Source organism: Bubalus kerabau, chromosome 17 (genome assembly GCF_029407905.1).
Source record: "Bubalus kerabau isolate K-KA32 ecotype Philippines breed swamp buffalo chromosome 17, PCC_UOA_SB_1v2, whole genome shotgun sequence".
Taxonomy (NCBI): Eukaryota; Metazoa; Chordata; class Mammalia; order Artiodactyla; family Bovidae; genus Bubalus; species Bubalus kerabau.
Window position 1 is genome coordinate 58,761,297 of NC_073640.1, and position 18,896 is coordinate 58,780,192.

General features: G+C 53.4%; 2 protein-coding genes across 4 annotated transcripts; both read right to left on the reverse strand.

The window, feature by feature from the left end:
* Positions 1 to 40: 40 nt before the first annotated feature.
* RASIP1 (Ras interacting protein 1) lies at positions 41 to 14,235 on the reverse strand. 3 transcript variants are annotated; one of them, XM_055552416.1, is made up of 12 exons: positions 14,133 to 14,235; positions 13,752 to 13,892; positions 12,477 to 13,162; positions 10,575 to 10,930; positions 6,159 to 6,812; positions 5,318 to 5,355; positions 4,934 to 5,085; positions 4,712 to 4,815; positions 3,112 to 3,355; positions 2,734 to 2,906; positions 1,579 to 1,726; positions 41 to 1,013 (listed from the first exon to the last, which is right to left on the reverse strand). In XM_055552416.1, exons 2-12 carry the CDS (start codon positions 13,886 to 13,888, stop codon positions 814 to 816), a joined length of 2,892 nt encoding a protein of 963 aa, XP_055408391.1. In that variant the 5' UTR covers positions 13,889 to 13,892; positions 14,133 to 14,235; the 3' UTR covers positions 41 to 813. The 3 variants fall into 3 exon arrangements, 2 of the variants coding, with proteins under 2 accessions (XP_055408391.1, XP_055408392.1); XR_008704037.1 differs by lacking the exon at positions 2,734 to 2,906 and having other exon boundaries at positions 874 to 1,013; XM_055552417.1 differs by lacking the exons at positions 2,734 to 2,906; positions 3,112 to 3,355.
* A 138-nt stretch (positions 14,236 to 14,373) lies between these two features.
* Positions 14,374 to 18,300, reverse strand: IZUMO1 (izumo sperm-oocyte fusion 1). The gene is made up of 8 exons (XM_055552349.1): positions 17,636 to 18,300; positions 17,190 to 17,264; positions 16,839 to 16,925; positions 16,556 to 16,576; positions 16,149 to 16,229; positions 15,864 to 15,964; positions 15,438 to 15,591; positions 14,374 to 15,117 (listed from the first exon to the last, which is right to left on the reverse strand). Exons 1-8 carry the CDS (start codon positions 17,871 to 17,873, stop codon positions 14,906 to 14,908), a joined length of 969 nt encoding a protein of 322 aa, XP_055408324.1. The 5' UTR covers positions 17,874 to 18,300; the 3' UTR covers positions 14,374 to 14,905.
* Positions 18,301 to 18,896: the final 596 nt, after the last annotated feature.

Below are 18,896 nucleotides of genomic sequence, written 5' to 3' on the forward strand. Positions count from 1 at the left end.
TGTCGCTTACTTTTTCCCTGACGCAGCAGCAGGAGTCGGATTCGGGGCGGGGTGGGGGGAGGGGGGAAGTTCAAACTGGAGCCCCAACCTCCTGAGTCTGAGGGAGGAGGGGACTGGAGAGCTAAATTCCTGGGTTTGAAGGAAAAGAGGCAGAGGCTTGAACTCCTGGGCCCAAGAGAGGAGTGGGTTGGGGGCCCAAATTTTCGGATGTGAGGGAGGAGGGAGTCAAGAACAGGGACAAGAGGTGTTGAGACTCATCAGGGTGCCCAACAGGCACAAAGGTCCAGAAGGGGCTTGGGAACCCAGACTCCTGGGTCGGAGGGAAGAGGCTGGATTATGGGCTATGGGGGTCGAAGGGAGCGTTGGCTGTTTCCCAATGGCAGGACTGATCTTTAGCTGAACAAGTTTAGCGCTCCGTCCTGAGGTGTGTGGGAGGTCCCAGCACCTGGATTGGATTACAGGAAAGAGGGCAAGCTGAGGCCGTGGCTATAAATACCTCGTAGATTGGGCAGGAGCCCAATGCTCCAGGCAAGGGCCCTGGTGACTTATTTCACAAAAAATCATCACCACTACCGCTCCGGAGTCTTAACAAGCGAGGCGTTGCCAATACCACAGATGCCTTTATTGTTCCTGGCACTCAAATCCCAAACCCATCTTCCCACTGTCCCATCCTCTGCTCCCCTAAATTAAAACTCCCAGCATTCCACGCGGAGAAAAACTACAACTCCCAGAAAGCTCTGCGCTCAGGGGGGCTCTAGAGGTTAGAAGCCGATGAATTTTCGAGGTTCGCGCGCGCTCATTTGCTATTGGTTCTCAAGGAGGCGTGGCCATAGGAGGTCCATGGCGGTGATTGGCCGGCAGTTCCTGCTGCTCAAGATCCCAGAGGAGGCGGCGGAGTCTGCGAAGTTCACGGTGCAGAGCATCATCTGTCACAGGACCCGTGAGACTGAGGCGCGAGCTACCCAAGGGCAGGATGAGGGGAGGATGGGAAGAGAAGCTTTCGAAGATGTCCCCTAAGAGACGGGAGAACACAGAGTTAAATTCTGAAAATGGGCGTGAGGCAGCAGTGTCAGGGAAGGCCGAGGCTACCTCACGCCGGAAGGAAGGAAAAACTTAACACCCAGCAACTCCTGGAGCAGGGTCCCCTCGAACGTGACTCTTGGAGTCCCCAAGCATCATGGGAATTATAGTTCAGACTGAAAGGCCACCGTTGCCTGGAAAACGGGCCATGTACTTGGGTTCTCGAGTCCGCGAGGATGAAAGGAGAAAGGGCTGGGAACTTTGTTTTACAGATTCCTTAGAGTTGAGGGGCCTGGAGCCTGGCCTCTTAGGTGACGGAGGTAGTCTGTGGGGGCAAAGAGGCTGGAGGCCTGACTCCTGGGAAAAAATAAGGAGCTGGGTGCTTGATCTCCTGTATCCTATGGGAGAATCCTGTATCCTGGAATCCAGCACTTAGATCCTTAGATCCAGGGGGAGGAGAGAGCTAGGAAGAAGGAGGGCTTGGGGCTATGGACTCTTAGGTCCTGAGGACAGAGGAAAGCTGACCACCCCGATGCCTCTGTCCATATTTCTCCTCACCTGTGTCCACAGCATCTCGCTCTGCAGGGGGAGGATCCCAGGCAGGTGGAGGCCCACGGCCAGGGCCCAGCTGGTAGTGGCTGAGCAGATGGTGCAGCTGAGCAGGAGTCAGTGTAGGGTGGTCAGTTCGTAGGCTGCTCCATGAAGCCTGGTAGGAAGACGAGGTGAGAAATCTACAGTCATTATGGGACAGCTGAGAAATCCTAAGTGGAAGGCCCTCCACAGGCGGTGTGGATATAGTGGGTAGAAATTGGTGTCTCTGCAATGTCTTCCAAGACCCTGTGAGGCCTGGCTATCACCAAAGTGAAGGTGGGAAAGGGTATACTCTCAACTTTAAAAAAGAAAAATGTGATTTGCTTCAGAATACACAAGGAAGTAGAAGTTGAGAAGAAACAAATTGACCATTAGTTTATGTTATTGTGTGCATATATGTTTATTCGACTGTGGCTACTTTTTGTATCTGTTTGAAAATTTCTGTACCTAACCTAGATCTAGGCAACAGAATCATCAACGTGATTAAAAACAGAGACTGAACCCAGATTGCCTGGCAACTCATTACCTTCTGGCAAACCACGGTGCCTCAGTTTCCTCACCTGTAAATTAGAGAACAGGAACTACCCAACAGGGTTGTTATGAGGATTCAAAAAGGCAAGACTGTAAAGTACTCAGAACTCTGTCTGGTGCTTATTAAGTACTTTATAAAAGTTTGATAAATAAAAGTAAATAAATGAAATCAAGTGACCTAGCCTGCCTGATTCTTTTTTTTTTTTTTTTTTTTGGTCTGAACAAAATTGTCAGTTAAAAACCTTTCACAAGGCTTAATTAACATTCAATGAAAAGAGCTAAACACAGTATCACACATTTATGTTCAATGAATACTTTAAATGTCACATTTCTTGGTTCCATACCAGACTTCCTGAATCAGCATGTCTAAGGGAGGGGACCCTGGAAACTAATAACTCCCACTGGCATTCAGATGTAGCCAAATTCAGACATTGATGTGGGTGGCTTCCTTCTAGCTGTTAATGCAGCATCCATGGTGTCTGAGCTGGGGCTGGGAATAACACAGAGCCCAAGGGGAGATCCAAAGGTAAGCTGAATACAGAGAATGGGTGAGTGGGGTTGGGGACTCAGAGATCAGGGGTCGGGAGTCACCTTGAGCAGGGAGGTGCGAGGCACACAAAGCAGGTTCACAGCTATGGAGAGTTTCCGGAAGAACTCAGTGGCAATGTCACCCAGCCCAGCCCCCTGCAGCCAGTCCAAGACAAGATCCAGGTTGGTTCGGATTTGGACAGCTCGGGACCATTGATAGAAAGGTCGGCCTTGACCTGTGGGGGAAGGGTATGAGAAGCAATGGGTACATGGACCCTGCCCTCCTGCCTCCCAGACCTTTCCTGTCCTTCAGTTTGGGATCTGGACCACACTCTCCGGAGTCCCTAAGGATGAGGCCTGAGCCTGTGATGTGTCTTAACTGACGCAAGTCTCAGTGGTTCCTGTCTCTGCCTCCCAGCCCCTTTCCAGTCCATCCCTCACCTCGTTCCATCAGCGAGTTGAGAAGGGATGCATTGGAGAAGAAGAACAAGTAGCCAAAAGTCTGAGATACAAGGTCTGGGTGCAACTCGCACTGGCTGGTCAGTTCCAGGGCTGCTTGAAACACACCCAGGGTAGGTCTCAACCCTGGAGGCATGGCCCCCAGCTCAGCACCAGGCCCCGGCAACTCGGCTCCAGCTGTGAAAGGGTTACTATCCAGCAGAGCAGGCAGCGTTGAATACAGAGTCTGAGGAGATACAGAAATGCAAGCAAGAGATTGGACTACAACTCCCTGGAAGCTTCAGGGTAGTGGAGCATGAAGATACCACGGAGCTCCACCAAAGGCTTCTGGGAATTGTAGTCCATTCTACTTTCAACGCTCTAAAGGTCTCCAATAAGCAAATTCCTCCTTTCCAAATGGGTTCCTAGCATTCATCAAGCCTGGGATACCTCAAGTTTAAGAAAGGCTTTCCAGAAGTGTCTTGGGTATTTTAAGACCACCTCTGGCACCTTATGGGACTTGTAGTTCTCAACAGAGACAGCTCAAGGAGAACAAAGGACATCGAACAAAGAGGCTCCCTTCAATCAAAGATTTATTTATCCAGAATTCCCGAAGGAAAGGAAAAGAATGGAGAGTCAGGAAGTGGGAGTGGGGTGGCAGTTAGCCAGTGGAAAGTGAGATCAGGCCAAGGACAGGAAATGAGGTCAGAGCCAAAGAAGAAACAAACCCACACTTGGCAGGGATGTACAGGAAGTAAAGCCTTGGAGGAAAGAGCTTCACAAATCAAGGCTGCTCAAGAAATATAGCGATTATCTGTCCCAAAAGATCCCCTTTCATTTCACAGATAAGGAATCAGGCTTATCATAAGCCAGAAACCCTGAGAATTCCAACAAGCAATGTTAAGTTCAAGAGTGGTGGCAGGGGACTGGGGCAGAAAGCAGGTCCTGCAGGATGGGCACTCCAGGGAGAAAAAGGTTTGTGACTCAGAAAAGGGAGTGAAGGGAATTCCCTGGTAGTCCAATGACTAGGACTCTGCGCTTTCACTGCTAAGGGCATGAAAAGAAGACAGACTGCTGAGGGTATGGGTTCAGTCCATGGTTGGGGAACTAAGATCCCACAAGCTAAACATTATGGGGAAAAAAAAAAACTATTTAAGTTTTAAAGGAAAAGAAACAACATTTTTTTTTTTAAGAAAAGGGAATGAAATTAAAGCTATAGAAAGTGAGGTCAGCAAACACAGAAAGGCCGGCTTAAAGAGGTTTAGTTTAAATGACACTGCCTATTCTATTTAATATCTATCTATCATCTGTCAAACTTATCAGTGACTTAAGAGTGGATTTAGAAAACAGGAGCTTGAGAAAGCAGTAATGGTAATATAGCCAGACAGCAAAGTCAGCCGATCAAGAGAGGATAGTTGCAGAGACAAGAAGTCAGAAAGGCAGTAAGTGATGTAATCTCAAACAGGAAGCAGTGTGGCCTGTGGGGACATGGGAAGTGATGTCAGAGAAGCAGGAAATCTTGTTAGGTCAAATAGGAAGTGACATCAGAGCAATGTGATACAGTTCAAACAGGAAGTGATGCCATGCCAAACAGGAGGCATACCTTGGTGAGGTAGTAGACAGACTGCTGGAAGGTACACATGATGACCTCATCCAGGAGGGCCATTGCCTCATCACATAATTCCAAGTCATTGCAGAGTTGTGGGTCTGAAGACAGGCATAGGAGTGAGAAGGAGAACCAGAGGGTGCCAGGCAGGAACCCAGGTCCCCAGGTGCAGGGAATGGCTGGGGGTTTGGACAAACATGGGCCTGGGTCAGGGCTCACCTTCCTGGTCAGCCTCCTTCTCCATCTCTAGCACCTTCTCCTGCACAAAGCTCAGTAGCTCTGTGGTGTTGGCCATCCATAGCATGAGTGGCCTCAACTCCACAGACACAGTCTCAGGTGTCAAAGGCACCTCAGGAACCCCCTCAGGGTGGCTGGGAAAAGGGGAAAGGGCCTGTAATCATTGCCCAACCCCCACCATAATGGCCAAACCCAGAAATCTGGGTCTAACTGGGGACAGAGTCCAACCCTCATTTCACAGTTAGAAAAGTTGAGTCCCAAAGAAACTTGCAGTGAAACATGCATGGAAAAGTCAACACAGAACTGGCTGCAAAACCTCCTGACCGCTACATCCCTCTCGACCCTTCTCCCCAGAGTTTCTCTTACTTTTCTGGCTGACGGTCTCCAATTTCCTTAATCTTTTCCTGTGAAACAGTAAGATCAGAATCAAGGTGAGGGGGATGAGGAAGGGAGGCCATGAGTTAATGCCCTGGTTTTCCTTTTGACAGAGACTCTCCTCACTTTTCAAACAGGCTCTAATCTGCAGAGCAGAAACTAACACAACATTGTAAATCAACTATATTCCAATAAAAAAAATTTAATGAACTCTGATCCTCAAGTTTCAGAATAATCAGTTCTCTTCTTACCTTTTAAAACACACACCCCTATGATTATAAGTGGTCTGTCTCCCCTTAGGTCTACTTCTGCTCAAGTGGAGTTTCTTCTTACCCCTCAAAATTTCCTAAACCTTTTCTCTAACTAGGGCTCAGCTCAACTGGATGCAACTTAATGGTTTCTCCCTAGCATATCCATTTGTTGGCCCTACGGGTTTGCTCTCCTCGGGCTCCAAGAATGGTCTCGCCAACTATGGCGCCAAGCTTCAGGCCCAATGGGCTCCCCACCTCACTTCTCATAATGGTCTCTTTGAACTTTTCACCCAATGCGATCTCTAACCCCACTCCATCTCACAGAATGGTTTCTCCGATTATTTCACACCGCAAAGATAGGTACTACTGTACTGCCTTCTCTTCAAGCACTGTGGATGAAACCACAATTACCAGCATCCCGTGGGGCCCCTTGCCCAAGCCCCACCCCCCTCTCCTGAGGCATCCTGGGAGATGTAGTTTTGTTCTGCCAAACTACGAAACTAAGGTTTGAGATGGCAAAAGGAGGCTTGGGCAAGGATTCGGGGCGCAGAAGAGTCTGGACGGCGGTTGGGGGAGCTCACCCAGACAGTCTCCTTGATAAGACGGGCCAGGCGACCCAGCAGGCGCGGCAGGTGGCCCAGCTCCAGCTCTCGAGCTGAATGCTGCACACAAAGCGCGAGCAGCGTGGCCGGCCCCAAGGGTGGCAGGTCCCCGGCGCCAGCGGCTGCGGTGCGCACGATCTCGCCCAGCAGCGCCTCTTCTTCGCGGGGTCGGAAGCGCAGCACGGGCTCCCGGCCGTCCAGGTAGGCCGCCAGCGCCTCGCCGCGTTCCTGCAGGCCACGACCGCACAGGCGGCAAGAGAAGGCCCAGCCGGGGCCCGGCGGCGTGGCCCCGGGGCGTGCGGGGAGCCACGGTGGTCGCGCCGGCCCCGAGCCGCCAGCGCGGGGGTCCTTGTACATGAACAGGAAGTGCTCGCCCAGCCCCAGCAGGTCTCCCGGATGCAGCTCGGCCTCCCGCAGCAATAGGCACCCGTTGTGCGTGACCGGGGCTCCCCGGGATGGGCGTACCATCGCCGGGGGCTCAGGACCCGCGCGCACTGTGCAGTGACGCGGCAGGATGTCCGGGGCGTTGAGAAAGGTGTCCACATACGGGGCTGGGGACCCACCGCGGGCCGAGGAGTTCCCACCTCGGCCAAACACGTGCTGCTCCCGCGTCATCACATACACCACGAAGTCCTGGAGGAAAGTGAAGCTGCACTAAAGGATACGACTCCACGAGAAATAGATGTTCCCAAGGAGATACCTTTCCCACAATCGACTCTCCCGTCAACCACATCTCTTGAATGAGCACTTCCAAGGAGATCTCCTGGGATCTCAAAGAACTCACTAATTACCTCCCACCTCCCATGAGTGGACTCTTCAAAGGCACTTCCTATGGTGAACTGTCCCCTAAGTCCATCCTGAAGACTGGATAGGAGGAAACCCCTTTCTTGACAGGGGCTCTACCATTTCTCTCCCTCAAAGAATGGATGCGTCCCAGCAGATCATTTTCCAATGGCTTCTCCCATCTTCTCACCTCCTCTGAAAGGACTCCTTCAAGGCAATCCCTTGATTCTCCCATAACATTCAGCCCAAAGAACAGGTGCTTACAAGGACACCACATCCCCATTACTAAAATGGACTCTCCCACTACACTCACCCTCAATGGCCCTTCCCAAGGAAACCTTCTTTCTCCTAGGGACTCTCCCATTTCCCTACTTCTAGTCCTGAATGCCCTTCATGCCACCCCTCTGATGGAGGCTTTCAAAGACATTTCCCTTCCAATAATAGCTGCTCTCAGTTTTCCCAAAGCAAGGATACCTTTAAAGAGACTTCCCACTCAAACAAAGGTTTCTTCCATTATCTCCGGCCCATGAATATACACTTCCAAAGAGACCCACTTTCTATAATGGACTCTCATTTTTTTTCCCACCCCATGATGAATTCACTTCCAAGGAGACATAATTCTACAGTAGACTCACTTGTTCCCCACTCCCCCCGCCCCCATGATGGAGCATTCCAAAGGCACTCTTCCTCCCATCAGTGGTTGCTCTCAATGTTTCCATCCCCTCCCCCCGCCCCCCAAGGGCATCTCCAAGGAGATCTCCATATAGTGGCGCTTTAAGTAACCTCATCTTATAAATGGATGTTTTCAAAGAGACCCACTTATAATGGAGTGGCCCATTTCATCCACTAAATGAAGAGGTGGATTCCAGAAGACCTATTCCTAAAAAAGACTCTCCAATCTGCAGCCTATAAAAATGGAAGCACTCAGTCTGACACCCTTCCTAAAGTAGATCCACTGTTCCTCATTCACATCTGAGAAAATAGGCATCCCAATAGTCATAAACCCCCTCCTACACTGAACTCTCCCATTACCTCCACCTCATAAATGCTCATTTCTAAAACCCCTTACTAGGTTTCCCTGGTGGCTCAGTGGTAAAGAATCTGCCTGCCAATGCAGGAGACACAGGTTCAGTCCCTGATTGGGGAAGATCCCACATGCAGTGGAACAACTAACATGGCCCTATTGAGCTTGTGCTCAACTATTGAGCTTGTGCTCTAGAGCCTGTGAGCCACAACTACTGAAGCCCAGCAGCCCTAGAGCTGGTGCTCTGCCACAAGAAAAGCCATCGCAATGAGAAGCTCTTGCACTGCAACTAGAGAGGAGCCCCTGCTCGCCACAACTAGAGATAGCCTGTGCGAAGCAATGAAGACCCAGCACAGCCAAATATAAATAGATAAACTTTAAAATATGTATATATTTTAAATCCCCTTACTACAATATATTGTTTCATCTACCTCTCAAGAAAAATGGATCTTTCCAGTCTGACCACCTTCTGAAAGTAAAACCTCCCACTCTCCTGTCTGGAGGATCGGGAATGGTCCGAAATACACAAACCCCCTTTTTACAAGAGGCTTTCCTGTTCCTTAACCGCCAAAGGGCTTCTTCCACCGCACTTAAAAATGAACTCTCAGATTACAGACACCCATGGATAGAACTCTTATTCCTGTTCCCAAGGAATGGACACTTCCAATGAAGTCTCTTACAAAGAAATTTCTCATGAATCCTACCTGAAGAAATGAATATTTCCAATGTTTCCCTCTCTTCCCATAACCTACTTTCTTATACTCTCAGAATAGATCCTTCCAATTTGATCACCTTTCCTCAAAAGAGCCTCCAATTTGCCAACCCTGCCTGGAGGAATAAGCTGTTGCAATATATACACACCCTGTTCTACAATGAACTTGCCTTGTCCTGTTGCCCCAACAAGGAGGAGTGAATTCCTCCAATGAAAGTTCCTTGAATAGTTGTAACCTCTCACCCATATATACAGCCAAATGACCTAACCCAATTGGCTCCCTCTCTGAGAGTAAAAATGGAACTGTTCAATAAACTCCACCGCCTTCCAGAGAGGCTTTCCCATTAGTCCCAGGGGTACCCTAGCTGTACCACTGTTACCCAAAGGTGGACTAAAGCATAAGAATGATTCTCCTAAACGTCACTCTTCGTGCCCCATGGACTGTAGCCCGCCAGGTTCCTCTGTCCATGGGATTCTCCAGGCAAGAATACTGGAGTGGGTAGCCATTCCCTTCTCCAAGGGATCTTCCCATCCCAGGGATCAAATGCAGGTCTCCTGCATTGCGGGCAGATTCTTTACCATCTGAGCCAGCAGGAAAGCCCTAATCATCATCATCATTACACACACACACGAATATTTTCAATAATACATTTCTTTAATGAAATAACTTAGCACTGACCCCCAACTGCTAACCCTTTCTTCCTCTCTGCTCCCCAACACTCAAACAGGTTCTCCTATCGCCATTCAAATATGTAAAATAGAAGAACCAGTACCACTGGCCCCGATCGACAATGGTAACCATCAACTTTAAAAAGTGATGTAATCCACTTCTTCCAAGACTATATAGGCTTACCCAGGACAAGATTCCATGTATCAATCAAATTAGCTCCCTCCCCAGGAGATACTCTTCCATTACTCCTCCTCAAGAAATAGAAGCTTTCCAAGAGGATCATTCTAAAATAGGCTATCCTGGGAATTCCTTGGTAGCCTAGTGGTTAGGATTCAGGCTTGCACGGCCAAGTCCAGAGTTCAATCCCTGGTCAGGTTACTAAGATCCGGCAAGCAGCGTGGTGCAGCCAATAAAAATAAAACAGGCTCTCCCAATCTTTTCTGGTGGGAGACAGTGCTTTCTTCCAACTTTGAACGGAATGAGTCATCGCCTACTTATCCCTCCAGTGAAATCCTTCTCTGAGATCTATCTAGACCCTCCCACTCTCTTCTTTGATGTTATTTCCTCCTCTAGAACCTGACTGGAACCATATGTATGCATGCTAAGTAGCTACAGTCGTGTCAGACTCTTTGCAGTCCTATGGACTGCAGCCTGCCGGGCTCCTCTGTCCATGGGGATTCTCCCGGCAAGAATACTGGAGTGCGTTACCACGCCCTCCTTCAGGGGACCTTCCCTACCCTGGGATCGAACCCGTGTCTCTTACGTCTCCTGGTCTCCTGCATTGGCAGATGGGTTCTTCACCACTTGCCAACACTGCTGCTGCTGCTGCTGCTGCTGCTAAGTCGCTTCAGTCGTGTCCGACTCTGTGCGACCCCATAGATGGCAGCCCACCAGGCTTCCCCGTCCCTGGGATTCTCCAGGCAAGAACACTGGAGTGGGTTGCCATTTCCTTCTCCAATGCATGAAAGTGAAAAGTGAAAGTGAAGTCGCTCAGTCGTGTCCGACTCAGCAACCCCATGGACTGCAGCCTACCAGGTTCCTCCGTCCATGGGATTTTCCAGGCAAGAGTACTAGAGTGGGGTGCCATTACCTTCCAACAAATCTGAGGCTAACGCGACCCAAGGAATTCTGGGAGTTGTAGTTCTGTCGCCCATTCAACCAAAGGGTGGGACATAGGTCTCTCTCTGTAGGTTAGGCTGCGCTTACCTGGGCGTCCTGGTAGCCCTGCAGCAGCAGGAAATAGGGGCGGTTGCTGGGGGCCTGGATGAGGCACTGCGTCAACTGATCGAAGTCGCCGGGGTCTACAGGTCCGATTTGGGCGTCGGCTGCCCCTGGGGCCATGCTAAGTGCCTGCTGCCTGCGCTCCTGCTGCCGCCGCCGCCGACCTTGCAGACTGAGCTCCGATACGCTCCGCCGCAGGGACAGGTTTTCCGAGCGCTCCTTGCCCCCGGACCCAGCCGGGGTCCCTGACCCAGATCCCGGGCCGGGACTGGCCAGCGCCGCCCCACCAGACGCCGCCCGGGAGCGGTTCTTCTGTGGCCGCCACGAGGGGGCACCTGTGCCTGCGGAGAGAGATGGAGAGCGATGAGACAGACTGGAAAGAGACAAAGGGAGAGACAGGCTTACAGAGCTATAGAGATTATAGACAGTTGGCTGCAAAGGGAGGCTGTTTCCCACATTTAGATTTTTGCATATGCTGTTCCTGGTGCCTGGAACACACTTCCTGCCTGAGTCCTGCCTATCTTGTAATTTCAACTAATAAATTCATTTATTCTTTCAGTTAGTATTTTTTGAACTCGTACCATATGCCAGGCACTGTTCTAGGTGTTAGGAACTTCGCGATGAACTAAGAAGATACTGCACCAAGGAAGAGAAATCACTTCCACTTCAACACCTTTTCTTAACATTCCAAGTCCAAGCAAAGAAGAGCCGTGCTGGGCACTATGAACTTTGTCACACACAGCACACTGACACCTAACTGGTACCCAGTGGAAATGAGCTGAATGAGTGAATTGATGTGTTTCTCACTGGGCTGTGGAATCTAGGAGACGGGAACTTCACTTGTCAGTGTCCCCAGTGTACTCCCCAAAGGCCCTAGGTAATGTGTGGCTCACAGAAGGTGTCCGGTGAGTGCTTTTTTTGGGGGGTGTATGGAATAACGATGGTTATAATTGCCATTCTTTATTTAGCAACTACCATGTGCCAGCTGTTTTTGCTTAGTCGCTAAGTCGTGTCTGATTCTTTGTGAACCCATAGACTGTAGTCAATCAGGCTCCTTTGTCCATGGGATTTCCTGGGCAAGAATATTGGTCGTGGTGGTTTAGGGGCTCAGTTGTGTCTGACTCTTGCTACCCCATAGACTGTAGCCTGCCAGGCTCCTCGAACCGTGGGATTCTCCAGACAAGAATACTGGTGTGGGTTGCCATTTCCTTCTCCAGGGGATCTTCCCGACCCAGGGATTGAACCTGTGTCTCCTGCAGTAGCAGGTGGATTCTTTACCACAGAGTCAAATGCTAGGCCCCCACGTAGCCTGGCCCTCCGCCAATACAAACACCTCTTCATTTCTCGTGCACTACCCTCAAGCCCCCTCTCACGGTTTGCAGCCAATCTAGCCTAAAGTCATCTGCTCCAAGGCCCACCCTTCTGAGGATCCACCCATTCTTAGGCTGAGATCTAATTACTCATTTCCTCACTTTCCAAGCCTGTCCTCCTTCTAGCCTCCATCCCCATAGGCCCCGTCTCTCGTGAACCAACTCAGCCGTCTAGTGAGAGGCCACCTGCCACGAGAACCACTCACCCGCCGCGCGCAATATCTCTGCCTTCCTATCACTCGATTCCGCTGCCGGGTCCTAGCGTCGCAGGCTCTGTCCATCAACTATGCACCTATCCCAAGGGCGACGTCCCCCGGCCTAGCCCATCCGGCTGACTTAGACCCTGCCCCAGCTCCGCCTTCCACTGAACAGTGCTTTAGGCCCCGCCCAATCCCCCATCCTTTCCCGCAGACCCCGCCCCCAGCCCGCCCCGTCAGCTCCTCAGGCCCCGCCCACCACGACTCCGCCCCCAGCCCCAGCCAGCCCTCCGCAGGCCCCGCCCCCAGAGCCCGCTCACCGTCGCCGTCCGCCGCTCCGAAGGCCTCCTGCTCCAGGCGGCGCGCCTCCTCGCGGCCGCGCAGTTCGAAACGCCGCGCCCAGCCTGGCCGCGCCCGCCACAGCTCCTGCACCAGCAGCGGGCGCTCCGAGTCGCCCAGCACACGCAGGTGCTCCGCCCGCCACTCGCCGCTGCCCACGGCACCCGCCGCGGGCCGACCCAGGGCGTCGCACAGCGCGAAGGCGTCCACGCAGCTGCTCTCTCCCGGGCCGCTGCCGGGGCTGCCGGCCAACCCGTAGCGCTCTAGCGCCTCGGCTACCAGCTCGCGCGCGGTGGAGCGCGCCGTGGCCAGCACGCTCTTGTAGTTGGCGCCCGAAGCCAACCCGGCGCCGAAGATCTTGAGGACCCCCGGGGGCGCCGTGGCGCGTGTGGCCAGTGGAGGCTCGGGGGCCACACCCGCCGCCAGCTCCGGCAACTTCTTCTCGCTGGCCCAGCGCTGCGCGGCCCCCGGGGTCCCAGGGCCTCCCGCGCCACCGGACCCCGTGGTTCCGGTGCCCGAGCCCCGAAAGAGCTGAGAGATGCGTTTGGCACGGCTCCCTGAGGCTCCCCCTGCTGCCTTGACCGCACCCACTCGCCGCAGCTCCACGTGCGGCGGCGGCGGGGGCAGCGGCTCGCTACTGCGGCTCCCCGTGTCCGAAGACGACGACCTGGGAGCCCGCCGGGGAGCACAGACCCAGGAGGGAGGCCCGAAAGACATGCAGAGACGGGGATGGGGGTTAGAGAAAGAAGGAGGTGGGCAGAGACAAGGATGCGGAGAAGGGACCAAGACCCGGAGAAGGAGGGACCCAAAGATAGTGGGGGACAGATACCCACCGATGGGCGAGAGACGCAGGGTGTATGGAGATGGGGTGGGGTGGGGGTGGGCACAGGCCAGAAGCAAAGAGAGAGGGAGAGAAAATAAATAAATAAAGGCGAGTCCCTCAGAAGGAAATTCCAAGAGGTGAGCAGGGAGGGGAGGAAGGAAGGTGAATCAAACCGCTACTTCTTCTGTCGGGGTCCCCTTGTCCACCCGGCCTAAACCCATCTCCAGGCCCAGAACTCCCCTCGCCCGACCCTCTACCACTGGGCCTCACTGTCTGCCCACTGCCCACCATCTCACTTGCCCATTCAGGACAGGAACTGGAGCCAGCTCTTTCCGGGTCCCTGGCATTACCCAGGGATGGGTAATGCAGGGACTGGGCCATAAACAGGGGCAGGTGAGGCAGGGGCTAGTGTCGTGAGGAGGTGGGCACTCACTTGACAGAGGCGGCGCTGGGCCAGCGTCGCCCCAGCTTGGCCAGCTGCTTCCTGGGAGAATTGATCCACAGGCCCACTGGGAGATGGAGCTTCCCGAAGCGGGGGCTTCCGCCCTCCTTCCGTTCACCAGACAGCATGGCCCTAAGGGAGGGTGGGGAAGACCCCAGCTCCTGAGGTCTCCGGAGGTAGGGATGGGGTGGAGGGGGACCCGGACTCCTGAGTCAGAGGGAGGAGGGGTTTGGGGCTCAGACTCCAGAGTCCGGTTGGAGGAGGGGATGGGAGCCCGGATTGTGGTTGCTGGGATGGAGGGTGGCTGGGGACTGACTCCTACGTCTGAGGAAGGGAGGAGAAGACTGGACTCCTGGGTCCCCGGGCTCTTACCCTGCTTCGGGTCCCACCAGCACCTGGGGGCCCTGTCTCCGCTTGCCCTGGTTGGCTCTTGACCCCGCAGCTCCCGTTCAGCCTTTGCCTCTGCCCCAGCTCCCAGCACTGGGTGGGGGACAGGAAAAGGCAAGAGGAAACCGGCAGGAAGAGCGGGGAGGGGGCGTCCTGTGAGGGGACCGGGCCTGGGGGAGGAGATCTGGGGAAGGCTGGCCCTGCCCCACTCCTTGATTCTGGAATCACATCGCCGCCAGTTGGCCCCTTCCAGGCCCCATAGGGCCCGGGGGTCCCAGCCCCTCCTTTCTCGGACAGAAGACCATCCCCAAACTTCTCTTGGGGGTGGGGGGAGACCAAAAGTTAGAATCAGTCCGAGGGAGTGAGTCAGATACTTGGACCACCAGATAAATATTTATTTTTCTCCTGGATTCTTTTATCTTTTCCTTTGAAACCCCCGAGTCCTAAGCAGCTCGACTGCCAGAGCTGAACCGGGACTTTATGAAATCGACCACTTTGCCAGACCGAGAGAAAAGGATCCTGATGGGAGTACACAGAGCGGAAACAGGTTAGGTCCTCACTGAGTGAGGACCACCCCTCCCGGCCTCCCTAGGTTTGATCTTATTCTAGCAGTGATCCAAGCTTCGCCCTCCTTAGGTGAGCCCGGCTCCCAAAGGCAGTCCAGCTCTCAGCGTTCCTCGGCTCGCAGACCCCCGCCTGCATTGGGTGGCGGGAAACCCCGCCTCTCACTCCAAGCCCTGCCTTCTTCAGTGGGCGGCTCACGCGGTTAGAACGCCGACTGTGAGCACCACTAAGCCCCAGATCAGCACCCCCAACAGGCGTCTTCTCAGCAGTTGCTCCGGCTTCGGAGTCTGTGGCTCGAAGTCTGTGGTTGTGTGTGGGCGATCCAAAGCCACCTCTCCCAGGGCCGTCTCATCCTGAGTTTCGGTGTTTGGTGACGGTATCTCCTCCTGGATTCTTTTGGGCAATACTGACAGAGGAGGGGTAAGAAGCGATCCTGGGAGAGCGCTAAGGTCCTGCCAAGACCAAGGCAAGTTCTCCCCGCGGCAAGCCGCCCCAGGACCCAGGCCCTCCGGGACATAATCACGCCTCCAACTGCTTGAAGCCGGGACACACCCAGAGGGGCGCCCTGGCCTGGTGACCAGGAGCCTTACTAGGGGCAGGAAGCCACACCCCGACAGGAAGTTATACCCATAGGCCACGCCCCTGAAGCAAGCCACCCGCCTGGAATCGGGCGCCCCAAAAACTCAGGACCCTGAATCCCATTTCTCTCAACTCTGCAACACTGACCTGTGACGTGAAAATAGATGATCGTGGCTGGACTGGATTGTATGGAACCCAGCTCGCAGCGATAGGTACCTGCATCCCTTGGACGCACCATGGTCTTGGTCAGGATGGGCTCCTTCCCCGTGGACACCAAGGTCTCAGAATTGTTCTTCCAAACCTAGACCCAAGCTCAAGGGGTCACAGAGGCCTGGGGAATTCAGGGATTAGGGGAGTACAGGGGTGAGACGATCATGGGGCTTCAGTGGGGAGGTGGGAGTCCAGGGTGTACTGTTCAGGACGTGAGGTCCCAGGGGATAAAAGGAAGTCAGACTTGGTCGGTCATAGGTCATGGGCATTGTGGATGCAGGCCTGTGGATACAGGGTCTAGGGGTGCTCATATAAGCCTGATGGACTTGGAGTTCAAGGGTAACGGGAGTTGGAGGGCCCCACCCTGTAAAAGCTGTAATCGGTCAGGCCTTGAGAGATTTTATGCCAGTTGAGCTCACAGTCCAGGATCATGTCTTCCATTTGATGGACCTTGACTTCGCGCTCTGGGAATAGGGGGTTACTGTGGTGTGCTCTCTCAAGATTCTGGGCCCTCTCCTAACCCCCTTCCACTTGGTCTCGCCCCGCCTGTCCTGGTCTGGCTCCAGTCTCCGCCCTCTTTAGACTCGGTCTCTCCTCTGGCTCCGCCCCTCTGGCGCCAACCCCTCTGGCTGGGCCCCTCTCTCTCACCTCCGCAATTCTTAGACTTTCGACAAGCGTGAACCTGCTTCTGGCAGGTACTGCACCAGATGAGAGGCTGCAACATCAAACCTGAAAGGGCAAGATCGAGGCTGTGTTCTCCCAATTAAGAGGCGGGGCTAAAAGGAGAGGGTAGGGCCAAGGGCTGCGGCGGGATCAGCTGAATCTCCAAGGAGGTCAGTCAGGGCCTGGAACATAGCCCTGTAGGAAGTCGGCTCTAACTAGGCTAAGTAAAGAGTGCAAAAACTATATGACCATTTCCCCCAAGAAGTCCAAGAAATATTGGAGACCCAGGAACCTCTCGACGGGGAGAATGAGACACAGACCCAAAAGAGAGACTGGGTATTGACAGGGCAGGGATGAGGGATGGACGACCATTTCCCATAATTGAGACTTACCACATTTGTTGGGACAAAAAGCTGCCTCGGAAGAAACAATAAAAAAAGAGAGAGAGAGAATAAGATTTCTTAAGTTACAGGGGATGACAGAAGGGGTGAAGGAACAGGCTAGGGCTGGGGCTCTTGCATTGGAGAAAGGAAAGACATGGGTATCTGGATCCTTGGGTCTGCGAGGGCAGGGGGTTAGGAGAGCTGACGGATCAGAGAAGCAGAAGGCAGGGGACAAGGACTCTAGGACTGTGAAAGGAGAAGCCTGTGGTGCCAGACTCCCATCTTCTCTCACCCTCTTTTTGAAACTGAGCAGCGTAGCTGGCAAAGGTATTCTTTGCCAGGTGCAACATCCATAACATCTCCTTCACGAAGAGCTCACCTGGAAAGAAGCAGGCAGACTGCAGAGTAGTCCCCACCCCCACCCTCCTGCCCGTCCCAGATGTGAGGTACCCGAAGTTGGCCTCTGTCTGCAGAGTGTGGCATTCAGCTTTCCGGTCTTCTCAGGTTAGGACAATAAAAATATAAAGACCACTTAACAGAATGCTGGCTCCAGAGTCCAGTACCTGACCACCAGACCAGGGGTCACCAGCAGTCACTTCCCTGAGTTTCTGGAAGTTATCTCTGGCCCGCTCTGAGCATTTACCTTTTGCATCACTATCTGTGATGCGTTTCATATCCTTCAGCAAACTCCAGGATGACTTTTCCAGTGTGGCCTCATCTGTGGGGGGTGGGGGTGGGGGGCGGGGGAGAGATAACCCCCAGATTCCAAGCATTACTGTCTCATCCGCTCACCTAGTCTTAGAAACTACAGTACCCATGGGGCCAGTGGACAAGGGTAGGTCTGGTAAAATGGTTACCCCACCCCGTTGCCTTCTGGGAGTTGTAGTTTTATTATACAAAATTGCAGGATAAAAGGTAGGGAAACTGTATTTGCCAGCCCTTGGGGAACCCCAGAATCTGCATCCCAGCCTTTTCCATTCCCGAACCTAGGAGATTCTCCCTTCAGTCCTTTCTCTCCAGCACCTCCCAGCGACCCTAGCCCCAGAACCCTTCCTTTCCCAGGATCCAGGAATCGATCTCCACCCTCACCGACAACCCCCATATAGGAGTCCTCGTCAATCGGCAGGTCCTTGAAATCTTCCAGTGCCTGCTTTATCTTTTCCATCACTTTTTTGTGATGGTTGGCCTCCAGGTGGCCAGGCAGGTAATCCATTTCCAAGGAGTTTAGCGCCTCCCTGACCTTTGGATCACAAATGACACAGCCCCTGGCAGGAAATAGGCAGCCGGCCAGAGTAGCCACCAGGAGGGGAAGCCCCCGCGGCCCCATTGCGACCAGAGTGCGCAGTCCGTGCCCAACGCCGGGGAGGGTCTTCTTACCCCCACCCGAGAAGGTGAACGCTAAATGGAGAGAAGCCTTTCCCCGAGACTATCGGAACCCCAATTGGCAGGGCGCACACTTCTCATTAGAGAACCGAGGAGTCTTAAAGCACTCTACCCCCGACCTTGACTCCTGACTGTTGTACCCTCGAACACTAGGGTTCGCTGAAGAGCCCACGTTCTGAGAGCTTTTAGAGAGAATGACCAAGCCACGTCCTTCCAACTCTAATCTTTTCCCACGACTAAAATTAAGAATTTTGTTGGGGGTGAGGGTAAAGTTGGTTGCGTGGTAGAGAAAGCTCTTGATTGGGGTCACAGTCACGGTTTGCCTCTTATTAGGAACGCCCACAGCCTCCTCCTCCCGGCTACCCACGTGAGGCCCCAGATTGCCTAGAGAAAGTCCCTGGAGTTTCCTTGGCCCCGCCCAGAATCCCAACTCTTAGTCTGATTGGATCCCGACAAAGGGAAGGCCCCACCTATCGCTCCATGATGTCACAGCTGCCTTTTCAGACTAGAACTTTCCCAGCATCTACCAAAGGGGAAGATCCCTGTCGGCTCTGATTTCCGGAGCCAAGGAAAGGGCTTCAAGCCTTCAGTCTCCTCCCCTCTCAGGGCCCCGACTCAGGCTTTGGGCTAGATGCCCACGACCCTTTGGAAACCCTGTCGTCGAGCCACGAAAACGTAGGAAAAGATCCTTTCTAGCCCTAGGACTACACTTCCCAGAAGGCCCCGGGTGTCTCCCTAGCTGATTACAGCCGCCGACCCCATAGCTTTATGGGAAATGTAGTTCAAGAATTATAATCTTTGTTCACGCCCCACCCCACCGTCTCTCTCCAGCCTGTGGGGCTGGATACCAGGGTCCCAGGGGAAAGAGGTCTGGGGGCCAATGCAGAGAGTCTCCGAGGAAGGAATTGGGTCTCTGAGACCACAAATCACACAAGTAGGGCACGAAAAAGAAGGAACTCATGTCCCA

Coding starts and splice junctions, on each gene's coding strand:
- RASIP1 (XM_055552416.1), bottom strand. CDS start 13,888: ATGCTGTCTGGTGAACGGAAGGAGGGCGGAAGCCCCCGCTTCGGGAAG. Junction 1,727..2,733: donor CTCGCACCTCCCTGCTCAAG/GTGACTCCCGAC, acceptor TCTTCCTACCAG/GCTTCATGGAGCAGCCTACG. Junction 1,014..1,578: donor GCGAGATGCTGTGGACACAG/GTGAGGAGAAAT, acceptor CCCGTCTCTTAG/GGGACATCTTCGAAAGCTTC.
- IZUMO1 (XM_055552349.1), bottom strand. CDS start 17,873: ATGGGGCCGCGGGGGCTTCCCCTCCTGGTGGCTACTCTGGCCGGCTGC. Junction 17,265..17,635: donor CTCCTATATGGGGGTTGTCG/GTGAGGGTGGAG, acceptor CACCCCCCACAG/ATGAGGCCACACTGGAAAAG. Junction 16,577..16,838: donor TGCTCAGTTTCAAAAAGAGG/GTGAGAGAAGAT, acceptor CTTCCGAGGCAG/CTTTTTGTCCCAACAAATGT.